Source organism: Periplaneta americana, chromosome 8, assembly GCF_040183065.1.
Source record: "Periplaneta americana isolate PAMFEO1 chromosome 8, P.americana_PAMFEO1_priV1, whole genome shotgun sequence".
NCBI lineage: Eukaryota > Metazoa > Arthropoda > Insecta > Blattodea > Blattidae > Periplaneta > Periplaneta americana.
In genome coordinates, this window is record NC_091124.1 from 84,272,895 (window position 1) to 84,286,077 (window position 13,183).

The window sequence follows — 13,183 nt, forward strand, 5'->3', positions numbered from 1 at the left end:
AATTTAATAAATCCACTTAGAGCTATCTTTACATGAGATTCTGAAAATGCTGAGTTTGTTGAACTCTTACATCTGTATTGCGATACGAAAGGAGACTTTTAGCGGCAAAGTTGCCAAACTGCTGGAACTTCGAACTTAATTTTCTAATTAACCATGCAGTTAATCACAAAATGTAATATAGGTTTTCTATTCATTTAAGCGTACCCTATCATCCCTTTCAATCTGCAAGGTTATTTCCCTTTCATTCTGTATATATATATATATATATATATATATATATATATATATAAAATATATATGTGTGTGTGTGTGTGTGTGTGTGTGTGTGTATGTGTGTGTATATATATATATATATATATATATATATATATATATTCAATTATCAGGCAAAATCTCGTATCCAGAACTAGTCTGTTCCGTTTGGTGCCAGTTAAGAGGGATTTCACTGTACACAACTGAATTTCAATTCACACTCTCTTTTTGCTATCTTAATAAACAATACATAGACATCCTCCTCATACTTTTCTACCAAAGTATCCATATACCCCTATCCACAAAAGACAGTTATTTTATTTTATCCTAGTAGCACAATGTATTGTTTATCAAACTGTTAGCAACTGTTAAAAAATAGCTTATTATTTCACATGCGAAATAATGATCAATTTTAGTCACTTACAAGATAAATAACTATTATTTCTTTTAAAACCATCCCCATACTTTTGTACGATAACTGATAATTTAAGGAACTGTAATCTAAAATAAAAAAGAATATTGCTGTACTTACATGTAAGCCTTATTTTTGACAGCATAAGGCAATGCTGTGAGATCTTCGAGTAGTCTGTTTTCAATTCGTGCCATTGCTTGTCTTGTGGAACTACTTTGCGTTTTGATGAAGATGATACTGCTGAAGCATTACAGGTACTCGATACAATTTCAGGATGAAGATAGGTTGTTAATATTACTGTTTCCTTCTTAAGACTAGCACTTTCTCGTGGTTTGGCAACTACAGGAGCAGTAGATGCTGCAGCAATTGGGGATGATACCTTGTTTGAGTACTGGAAATATATGCACCAAGCAGTATTTTAACATTAATACCACAGTAAATACTGTAATAAGAATTCAACATAAACTTAAAATAACGTACATTATAGGTTTGTTTCTGCAGCGAGTTTGTGATGGTTTGACTTACTTACTTACTGGCTTTTAAGGACCCCGGAAGTTCATTGCCACCCTCACATAAGCCCGCCAGTGGTCCCTATCCTGAGCAAGATTAATCCAGTCTCTATCATCATATCCCACCTCCCTCAAATCCATTTTAATATTATCGTCCCATCTACGTCTCAGCCTCCCCAAAGGTCTTTTTCCCTCAGGCCATCCAACTAACACTCTATATGCAATGTTCCTTCTCATAAGTGGTTTGACAGCTGTTTGAAAACTGTTCCAACTTCAACTAGTGTGCATGACCAGCGATAATCTGTTTGAAATTAATTCATACTCATATACTGTAAAATAACTTATCTATTTCGTATGCTGAAGATGTAATTAAATTTCACAGTATTCTTTAATAACCACATATAGATAAGCATAGAAACATAAAATATTAATGCAAAAAAGTATGTATGTGTCAGTCCAGTAGATAAAAATAAATAGAACTATCTTAATGCGCAACCATTAATATGATTTGAGATTGGTTTGCACTTGATCAACAAATTTTTCTGATTATCAGGAAATGGTTTGATATGCTGCAAGAACACCCGACTTTAATCAGAAAGTAGTCAGAGTTTTTAAAGTTATCGCTGCACAAACAGTAAAGTTGATGTGTGCATGCTCATGACAGTTGAACATTTTAAAACAAACTTATGTTGAACATTATATCTAAATGTAAACAAATCTCATTAAGAAACGTGAATGTAATTCAAATTTAAGATATAACAGGTTAAAAAAATTATGGTTTATTTAACGACGCTCGCAACTGCAGAGGTTATACCTATCTGCATCGCTGGTGTACCAAAATTTTGTCCCGCAGGAGTTCTTTCACATGTCAGTAAATCTACTGACATGAGCCTGTCGCATTTAAATAGACTTAAATGCCATCAACCTGGGCAGGGATCGAACCTGCAACCTTGAGCATAGAAGGCCAGCGCTATATCAATTATGCTACCCAGGCTGACACAGGTGTTTAAATAAAAGTATAGCATAATATTTATTTCCCATTAGTTAATTTCAGCCATAAAATTTGTTGCAGGTATTTATATCCCCATGGTAATTATAGGTAAAAGGATATTGTGTTTATAAAAAAATGTACATTTGATGAAAAATTGTGTTACTGATTTTCGTACTTGATTTTTTCTAAAACAATGAATATCTCAGTAACAGTTTCTATCAATTTGCACTACTTGTATTCTGAGTGTCTCATATTTTCACAGGAAGTATTATTGGCCAAAACAAAACACAAAAGTTTCCATGAACATAAGTCCGTAAACAATTATATCTATTAAGATACTGCTCATGCTTTATTGTGGTCTATTAAAATACAAAACAAAGGATTTTATGTTCTGAGTGTGGGCAACATAACGTAGCTAAGTCTATAGAGAGTCCAGTAAACACGGATCTTAAATTTAACACACGATAATCCAAGATATCTTCTTACTTGTACTTTGTACTTATCATTTTATATCAAAATACTTATGTGTACCATCAAAATTTTTGCAAATGCATTTCTTTGGCTTTTATTAATAATATGAGCAGGCAGAATTGTCTAGAAGAGGCCTACTTATGTTACTGTGCTTGATAAGTTTTGCACAGTATGAAACAGTATTTTGACAGTGTGGGTCAGAGTTTATGTAGGTACTTAGGTTATGTTATTTATTCGGATGTATACATTTTTTCAGAATGGTGATACTTTAGCCAAGATTTGGGTTAGTTTCAAAATTATGTTATGTAGATGGGTGCATTTTTAGACAGTAGGAAGTATTACAAGACCTCGGACAATGCATATTTACTTTGGACAGTAATCTATATGTTTGAATTTCACTCTCTTCTTAATTTGTTTTGAAATAAGTAAAATTAAAGTAATAATTAGGTGTGGAATTTTAAGAAAGAAACTGAGACTCCGTTAAATGGAATTAAATTTACGGAGTAAGTATTGAGGAAGCGGCAAATCACGTACACACAAAAACAAACCTAATGTGTACTAATCTGTTAGCGTGAGTACAAGGAAGACATAAATGGTTGTCAGTCGAATGATCCAGGCTACTGTATTTTTCTTTTCTGTTTCAAAAGCTTATTTTAAAATAAGAATACATATTCAATATTCAATATTTCACAGATAATGAACACAAATCTTACTCTTTATCGAGAAAAACAAAAACACTTCTCTATAAACTGGAGACTTTGCTGGCCAGATAATACCAATCTAGTTTGGGAACAGTGATGTCTCAACCCTCCACTGGTATAGTGAAGTGATAAAGTGTAGTGTTGGTCCATTGAAATATTGTAGTGTGGTGATACTTCAAAGTAGAAATAATTTAAAACATAAATAGTGAAGTTTCATCTAGACCGAAATATAAGTGCAGTGACGTGTCGTGTAGTTTCAACGTCGAAAAGTGTGGTATAGTGAAGTGATAAAGTGTAGTGTTGGCCTATTGAAATATTATAGTGTGGTGATACTAAAGGGTGGAAATAACCTAAAACTAATATACGTAAGTACATTAAATTGAAAAGTGAGTGAAATTGAATTTGTAAATAAGGTACAGTATATACATAATGTGTGCTATGGCTGCTCTGTCTGGAAACTGTCGTAGTTGTAGAAGGATTGTAGTGAAAGGATTGGTATGTAATAATTGTAATTTCTGTTTTCATTGGAAATGTATAGATATAGATCCTGATAATTTTGTTGACAAAGGTAGTTGGGAATGTAGTGATTGTATATATGATAGAAAGATGCGCGATCAACTGGAGAGAATCAGAGCCCTAGAATTGGAATTAGATGAGGCAAAATGTGAAATTAATAAATTGAGAGCTTTGAAGGATAGCATTAGTGTTTCGAATAAAGGGAGATCTCACACTTGGATGAAACCGAAGAATTCCAAATCTAGGAGTAGACGTTTCTCTGCGGATGATGCTGCATCAATCAAACTGACCAACAAATTCAGTGCTCTTCAAGCAATGAATGTTGATCAGGAGAACTCAGACCCAGTATCGACACTAGTAAAGGTAAGTCAGAAAACAGATAAGGTTAATGATTGTAGGAGTAAAGTATTGATTTTAGGAAGCAGCCATGCAAGAGGTATTTCCTCACTTTTGAAGTCGAAACTGGGCGATGAGTTTGAAGTATCTAGTGTATGTAAGCCTAATGCTCCTCTCAAGAATGTTGTTGAGGATATGATGAAATTGAGTTCAGATTTTTCTAAGAGGGATCATGTAGTTATAGTGGGTGGGCCAGGTAATAGTATTGATAACGATTGTAACTATTCTATTGAGAAAGATGTCAACAACATAATTGAGATGAGCAGCCATACCAATGTGGGATTTCTCAGTCTTTTCAGCAGGTACGACAAGCCGTATCTTCGCAGGAGGGTGCGGAGTGTGAATGTGCGGCTTGAGCGGGCTCTGATGAGACCTGGGGCATCACACATTGGTTTGATAGATGTAAGCCCTATAAGAAGGTATGAATATACGTCACATGGCCTGCATCTGAATGGTAGAGGCAAGGAGCACCTTTCGGTTCTTATTGCTAATAGCATCAGAGGCAGCCATGTTAAAAAGCAGAGTTGTAATATTCCTGTGTTAGTTAATGCTAGGGCTTCTCCTTTTTTAGGTTAAACCTCCCACCAGTAAGGTGTTTGAAACAAGTTCAACTAAATTGTAAATGCTCTGATGTTTCTAGTAATGAACACAGTAACTTAACTATTTTTCATCAAAATATTAGGGGATTAAAACAAAAAACTGATGAATTGATCACTTCTTTAGCAACTCAAAAGCATAAACCTCAGATATTATGTATAACTGAACATCATATGAAGCAACAGGAAATACTACAACTGTCTTTACATGGATATGTATTAGGTTCTCATTTCTGTAGACATGTCTTCCAAAAAGGGGGTGCCTGTATTTTTATCAGAGAGGATCTATTATTTAGTAAAATTGATATATCTGATTTTTGCCTTGAACAAGATATTGAAATCTGTGGAATACAAATTGGTTATGAGATATCAAATTTAATTATCTTATGTGTTTATAGGGCGCCAATGGGAGATTATAAGAAATTTACAACTAACTTAGATTCATTATTGAAAAGACTTTATAAACCACATACCGAATTTGTAATCTGTGGTGACATAAACATAGATTATCTATCAGAAAGCTCACGTAAAAGAAAATTAAACTCACTTCTTGAAACTTATAATCTTAGTCACACAGTAAGTTTTCCAACCAGAACACAAGCTGGAAGTAGTACTGCCATTGATAATATATTTATAGATAAAAGTAGATTGAATTCCTATTCAACAGTACCATTAGTCAATGGCCTGTCTGATCACGATGCACAAATTCTAAGTGTTTTCAATATGAGTGAAAAATTCCAAAGTGTTAATCTAAAAATAAAAAAAAGGATTATAAATGCTGAATCTCTTCATCATTTAAATACATGTCTACAAAATGAATCTTGGGAAAATGTATATAGTACCGATACCATTGATATTAATACTAAATTTAATGCATTTTTCACCACATTTACGAATTATTTCAATGAATGTTTTCCAGTCAAGGTGGTGAAAAAATGTAAAAGTAAAAACATGTGGATAACTCAAGGAATTAAAATATCATGTGCTAGAAAAAGGAATCTATATTTAATGAGTAGGAATAGTGATGATCCTCATGTTCTTAATTACTACAAGAATTACTGTAAAACTTTGACAAAAGTTATAAAAGATGCAAAGAAAATGTATCTGAATGAAAAAATACAAAATTCAGATAATAAGATTAAAACTATTTGGGATATTATTAAAAATGAAACTAATCGATATTCAAAGAGTGAAAATATTACTTGCATTAAAATCAATGATAGTAAAATAGATAACCCAAAATCAATTGCAAATCATTTTAATGACTTCTATATAAATATTATTCAGAACTTAAACATTCAAGATTGTCCAGAAGATGCTGCACTTGGTTACCTAACTGATGCATTTAACACTGAGTTTTTAGGTCTCAAATTTATTCCCACTACCGCAGCAGAAATCATGCATGTGATAAAACAACTAAAAACAAAATATTCCTCTGGATATGATGAAATTCCAAGTAAAGTTCTGAAAGCTTGTTCTGAAATATTATCCCCTCCGTTAAGCTATCTATGCAATTTGTCAATGCAATGTGGTATTTTTCCAGAAAGACTCAAATATTCAATAGTAAAACCAATATACAAAAAGGGAGATAAATGTACTATTGCTAATTACAGACCCATATCATTATTAACAACATTTTCAAAAGTGTTCGAGAAAGTTATGTATAATAGATTATATCATTACCTGGAGTCCAACAATATATTAGTTTTAGAACAGTTTGGATTTAGAAAACAAAAATCGACAGAGAATGCTGCTTTTAGTTTGGTGGATGAAATACTAAATTCATTAAATTCGAAACTACATGTAGGTGGGATTTTTTGTGACTTGGCTAAAGCATTTGATTGTGTAGACCATAGTATATTAGTAAAAAAATTGAAGTTTTATGGTATTAAAGATGAGATGTTGGGTTGGTTTACATCGTACTTATCAAATAGAAAACAAAAAGTAGAAATAAATGTACCAAATAGTCATAAAGTTACTTATTCAGAATTTAGAAATATTAAACATGGTGTTCCGCAGGGGTCAATTTTAGGTCCATTGTTGTTTCTAGTTTATATTAATGATTTAGCCTTGACCATAAACAATTCATCCCATGTAATTTTATTTGCAGATGATACAAGTGTAATTATTTCAAGCAAACAATACGATCATTTTATAAACACTTCTAATACAGTGCTGAATCTAATGAATGAATGGTTCCATGCAAATAAACTAGCACTTAATGTTGATAAAACCAGTGCAGTCAAATTTAGTACACACAATAGTGCTCAGGTTTCCTACAGTATTCGATTAAATGGAACTCATCTCAAAGAATCTATAAGCACAAAGTTTCTTGGTTTAGAATTGGATAATCACTTGAACTGGAAAACGCATATAGAATGTATTACTCGTAAATTGAGCTCTGCCTGTTATGCATTAAGATCCTTATCTACTATTGGTGATATAAACTTACTTAAAATGTCATACTTTGCATATTTTCACTCTGTAATGAAATATGGATTAATATTCTGGGGTAACTCGTCTGAAGCTAAACACGTTTTTGTTTTACAAAAGAAAGCTATAAGAATAATGGCCGGTGTGCATAAAAGGACCTCATGTAAAAATATCTTCCGAAACTTAGAAATCTTGACTTTACCTTGTGAATACATTCTTTCCCTAATGATGCTGTATATTAAGAACCAAGATAAATTCAGTACTAATCAAGACATTCATCATTTTAATACAAGACATAAATCAGATCTTCATCTACCCTCTGTTAGTCTAAGCTGTTTTAAAAAAGGAGTTCGCTATTCATGTATAACAGTCTTCAATGCACTGCCTAATAATCTTAAAGATTTGAAGGACAACGAGAAAAGGTTCAGAAAAGAATTAACCAAATTTCTACATACTCATACCTTCTACACAATTGATGAATTGTTTATGCTTGTGAATTGAATTATTCTACTTAAATGACATGTACAATTTTATATAGCTCAACTAAAATATGTTTTTATATTGACTTAATCTGTTTACTATGTATTGTATTTTTTGTTTAGCATAACTGATGAATTGTATGTACTGTATATGTCAACTGATGAATTGTTTAAGCTTATAAATTGAATTAATCTACTTCATATGAATTGTATAGCTTAACGAAAATAAGTTTGTAAATTGAACTAATTTGATTGTATATGTTTGTATAGTTTGGCTGATGAATTGTATATGTTCTTAAAATGATTACTAGTCTGTGTAGCTCTACTGATGAATTGTATATAGACCTATTGTAAATTGAATGGTAATATGTATAGCTCAACTGATGAATTGTTTATGATTATAAATTGAATTAATCTACTTGATATTAATTGCACAAATTTGTATAGCTTAATGAAAGTATGCTACTTTGTATTGTATATATTTGTATAGTTTTGGCCGATGAATTGTATATGCTTTAAATTGAATAGTAATCTATATAGCTCTACTGATAAATTGTTTGTGTTTGTAACTTGAAGTAGTTTGCATGATATGTATTATCAATTTCTGTATATCACAACTGGTTGAATTGTTTATACCTTAAATTTAATTAAATTGTTTTGTATTATAATATAGCTCAACTTATGAATGATCGTTTGCGTTTGTAAATTTAATAATCTGATTGGCTATGTATTGTATACTTTTAGTAGAGCCATCGATGTAGCTCAGTCGGCAGACTCGCTGGGCTGCTGTTCCGGAGCTGCGTTCGGGCTTGGGTTGGATCCCCCTTTGGACTTTGGTTTCTTCCGAGGTTTTCCACAGCCGTGGGACTGAAGCTGGATGGTCTATGGCGAGTCCTTGGCATCAACACCTTTGATTTGATTACCCCCTTTGATTTGATTACCTGGTTGGGTTTTTCCGAGGTTTCCCCCACCGAAAAGGCAAATGCCGGGTAATATTTTGGCGAATCCTCGGACCTCATTTCATCTCACTACATCTCGCCAAAAAAAAAAAAAAAAAAAAAAAAAAAATGTAAAAAAAAAATGTAAAAAAAAATTGTACAACATTGTAAAAATTGTAGAAAATTACTAAATTGTAAAACTATAAAAATTTGTAAAAATTGTAATTGTAATATTGTAAAATGTTGACATGTTCCACATCTTAAAGCTTCATTGCTCATGTAAGATCTATGGAATAAAATAAATGAATGAATGAATGAATGAGTAATTTTCCACTATTATGAGCTGTCACACTTTCTTAGTGGAACAAAGCAACCTCTGAATATTTTGCCACTAGGAAAGTTAAGAAAGTTGTAACCAGGCCCATGTAAAAAAAAAAAAAAAAGACTTTATTAAGCCAGACGACATTGAACAACAGAAATTAAAATTTTTTCATGTGAAGGCTGCTGGTGCAATTCATGGAGATTTTCTACAATTTGTTATTCAATTAGAACTTTGTCAGTGAATTGTCCATTTTCATCCATTGAGAGTCACCAAATGTTCAATAAAAATTTCTGCAAAAATACAAGTTGATGTAGGCTATTCAGGTGTACAGATGTGTTCTTTACAAATGGCTTCTGTTATTTATTTAAAGTGATAGAGATAATACTTTCCCTTCTACCTAGGGATTATAATTAGGCCTTTAATATTAAGAATACATAAGAGGCTAATGAGTTTATACAGAGGCTTCTGTTTCAACATAGGTATAGCATGTTTATCCAAAGTGCCGAAGTCATATTTTGATGACATGGGATGGAATTTTTATTTTAATTTTAATTGGTTACATATCAACTAGGCCTATTAGGTTACCTAGCATCAATGGAATTGGTGATGATAAGATGGTATTTAAGACAAATCCGAAGATTCGCCATGACATTACCTAGCATTCGCCTTATAGGTGGGAAAAACTCGGAAAAACCCGAATCAGGTAACAGGTACAAGAGGAATTCCAACCCACATCTAAAAGCAACTCCGAAACAGCGGGCAAATGAACTACCACCTGAGCTACGCAAGTGGCTCTAGGAAAGGGGGGAGAAATGATGAGATGGGGTCTTGCCGTCCTAGATTAAATCCACGAGTTTACCAGTTTTACAACTAATATAGTCGATTTGTAAAATTCTTTCATAGCAAAAGCAAGGTATTTACTACTTCAACAATCCATGGCTAATAAATGGCCAGAGAATGGTAATATAGGCTTGCCTACTATCACTTCTCTCTTGAATTTGAAAAAATCCTTAAGATCGCTGTAGTTTTATAGCACTTGCCAGTGTATAACGTTAAGGGGACACTCAACTATATTTTGGAACTTTTTTCCTATCTGACCAATCTTTTTCAAATTTGAAGAACAAGTTTAATATATACATGGAAAGTAACATGCAAAATCTCAGCTCATTAGATCCAATACTTTTCAAAATAAAAAATATTTCAATTTTTAATCAATCATTAATTGAAGTATCACTTTTAATTATCATTTTTTTATTTTTTGGCTTCGTGCATTTGACTGTGACTTCTCAATGAATAGGGGAAGAATTCTGCGTATCGATTTAATTCTGTCACGTAAATTAGTGTAGAAATTTAATTTTTCATTTCTATGACACTTTTTCTCCAATTTTTAAGTTGAGTGTCCCCTTAAAATGTTTCCTTGTGTTTTGATTACTGTATATTAATGCATCATTACTGGTACACAAAGAAATGTGTTGAAATTATGTTTAAGAATTAAATAAATTTTGCATTTATTACACGTTGAAATTACATGTAAAATAAGTGAAGAGAAGTGAACTTATGACATGGTCAAAAAGAGGGAGCACAAATTTGAAGAACCAGAAATGATCAGAACATCACCCGAAAAAGTTTAGTGTGGTCAATAAGGCGAAAAGTTGAAAGGCTATAATTTCGGCCTGCTAAATAGTACGAAGTTCCTGGAAGCACACAGTAAATAACAATAACCCTTTGGGTAGACAAAGGAAAGTTGCGATAATGTAGCAGAAGTATAGTGAAGATTAGGTAAAATTTTAATAACTAAAATTATGTAGGCTATATTTACCCACAGTTGTGAGTAGGCTAATTACTAAACATTCCGGTAAAATGATCATTATTTGGGAGTTTATGTAGCTCACTTAGAATTACGAATACACTGCTTTCTAGTGAATTCTTAATTCATTTAATTAAGCCCGAAAGGTTTAGATTAGATTAGGTTAGAGATTTTCTACTTTCATTTTTAAATGTTTGAACATGCAAACAGTTTCAAATATTTCTTTCCAATGTTGGTAATAAATTTGCTAGGAGACGTCGTTGCATATAGACAACTTTTAACACTAAACCTAACCTTAGTGTATACAACGTATACTAAAACAATAACCTAACGTAACGTAACCTGTCACAGATTAAGGAAAATGTTAGGTTAGGTTTTAGAATATCTTGCAAAAACAAATTTTAGGTTTAGTGTAAAAGTGGTCTATATGCAACGACGTCTCCTAGCAAATTACCAACAAATCTAATAATCGTGCAACTCTAATGAAGAAATGGATTCGGAGCACCTCAAAATCTCTGCTTCAGTGGCTGATCACGACAATATCTTTGAAAAACATTGGAGTGCAAAAGGTTAAATGACTTTATTGTCAAACGCCTGGCATTAGAAAACACCAACATTATTCATCATATATATATTCAATAGTAATGTTTGTAATACATCTGACAAGTGACATGAGAAAAAGGGTATCGTATACTGAACTATTAATTTTAGTATGAGTACCGGTAGCTACAGTTACAGAAAAAAACTTGTGTTTAAAAGGAGACAAGTATTCAATATTACATGCTATACTTACATTTAAAACTGCAGTATAAAAGGATCGGTTTATGGAAGATGACCTGCACCGAGATCTCCATATTGAAGATAAAACTATATACATCATATGAAACACTGTATTAGAAGTTCAGGATGTCTATCATGTTGGATCATTCTGTAAAGAGTTAATTTAGTAGGCTTACAAGTTCATATTTATCGACAATTGCAACTTCCTACATTTTACACTGGGATTAGAGTTCAAAATGTTAGACACTAGTAGCGACTATCGAATTAATTCACAGAAGACAATATTTAAGTTATCTATAATTTTATTCTTACAAATAAAGATTTTAAACAAGCTATAAAATTGTACAAGTACCTACGTCAATGTACTCCTACGTCAATCATTTCACAATCATATTTTAAAAACGTCAAAATAAAATGATAAGGATCTACACTTTATCCACAGAAAATCATACCTTTCACAATTATATTTCTATCTAATACAACTATACACATCCCTCCACATGCCGCCTATTAATATTATCAATGACCCTCACAGCCCCACACAGGACACGGCCGTGAGCATCTGTGCGGTGCATGCAGTGTTGCCAACAAATGATTGGATAAGTCGCTATTCCGCAAGATCGATACTATATACCGATCTTGCCTAGGGCACCAAATCTATTGCCAGCATAGCTCGAAAACTCGTTAGAACTAGCTATAAAGTCGCTGTGTTGGCAACGCTGGCTGTATGGAGCAATTCGCATAGCGATAGTGTTTTATTTAAAAGTACCAATGTTTCTTACTAAATTGCCCTAACGTAGGGAAATCACTTCGTTATGTTGGTATGTTGATCACTATGCACCCCTCGATATTAAACAGAAGAAAGTTCTTCATAACACGGTCGCTAGATGTCGCTGTCGAACAGCTCTTCTTCATAACAGAGTCCGTGGACGGATATCCGTGGGTATCCACGGACTCTGCTTCATAAGAAAAAAGGTTTACATCTGACGAGATATTTCATTACTCGCTACAATAAGTATGAGAGCAGGACAACGGATGAATACAATATCATCATTATTGATTTTATTCTGTTGATATTTAATTCATTTTTTCTTTCTCTGAAAAATTATTTTCAGTACTGTCACAAAGGAGGTCTCATAAAATCAACGACGATATACATATAAGGTCCTGCCATGGACGAATATATAGTATAAGTATACTGTATATTATATTCATCCATGCATGCGTACCTCCAATATATATATATATATATATATATATATATATATATATATATATATATATATATATATATATATATTTTACCTTTGTATCCCCAAACTGTATTGCAATAATTATATAAGTAACAAAAGATTATGATTGACGTATACAAAATAAATTATTATTATTATTATTATTATTATTATTATGCATACAATAGTTATTCATGCAATACCGCAATCTTAATAGTAATGGATATATCATCATGAAGCAAGGAAAAACAGTAGTTGATATTGTGAAAGAAAATATGTAGGCTACAATAATGCTTCAGGTTGCAGTGAAAGCCTTTGGGTTCCTCCTCCGTAAAAAAAAAAAAAAAA

At 32.3% G+C, this 13,183-nt stretch overlaps 1 protein-coding gene across 8 annotated transcripts in view; it reads right to left on the minus strand.

The window, feature by feature from the left end:
- The window catches only part of Cox10 (Cytochrome c oxidase assembly factor 10), a 54,656-nt gene extending 42,450 nt beyond the window's left edge, over nt 1-12,206 (minus strand). For 3 of the 8 annotated variants that reach the window (XR_011333443.1, XR_011333442.1, XM_069833130.1), the window contains exons 1-3: nt 12,056-12,205; nt 11,617-11,751; nt 785-1,055 (exon numbers count right to left, since the gene is read on the minus strand). Coding sequence is in view for 4 of the 8 variants with exons in the window: in XM_069833130.1 (XP_069689231.1) it covers nt 785-1,055; nt 11,617-11,703 (358 nt within the window). In the remaining 4 variants the exon portion in view is untranslated. Of the gene's footprint in view, nt 1-784; nt 1,056-11,616; nt 11,752-11,955 lie in introns of all 8 variants that reach the window. The other 5 variants (XR_011333441.1, XM_069833127.1, XR_011333444.1 and 2 more) reach the window with 4 other exon arrangements.
- Nucleotides 12,207-13,183: the final 977 nt, after the last annotated feature.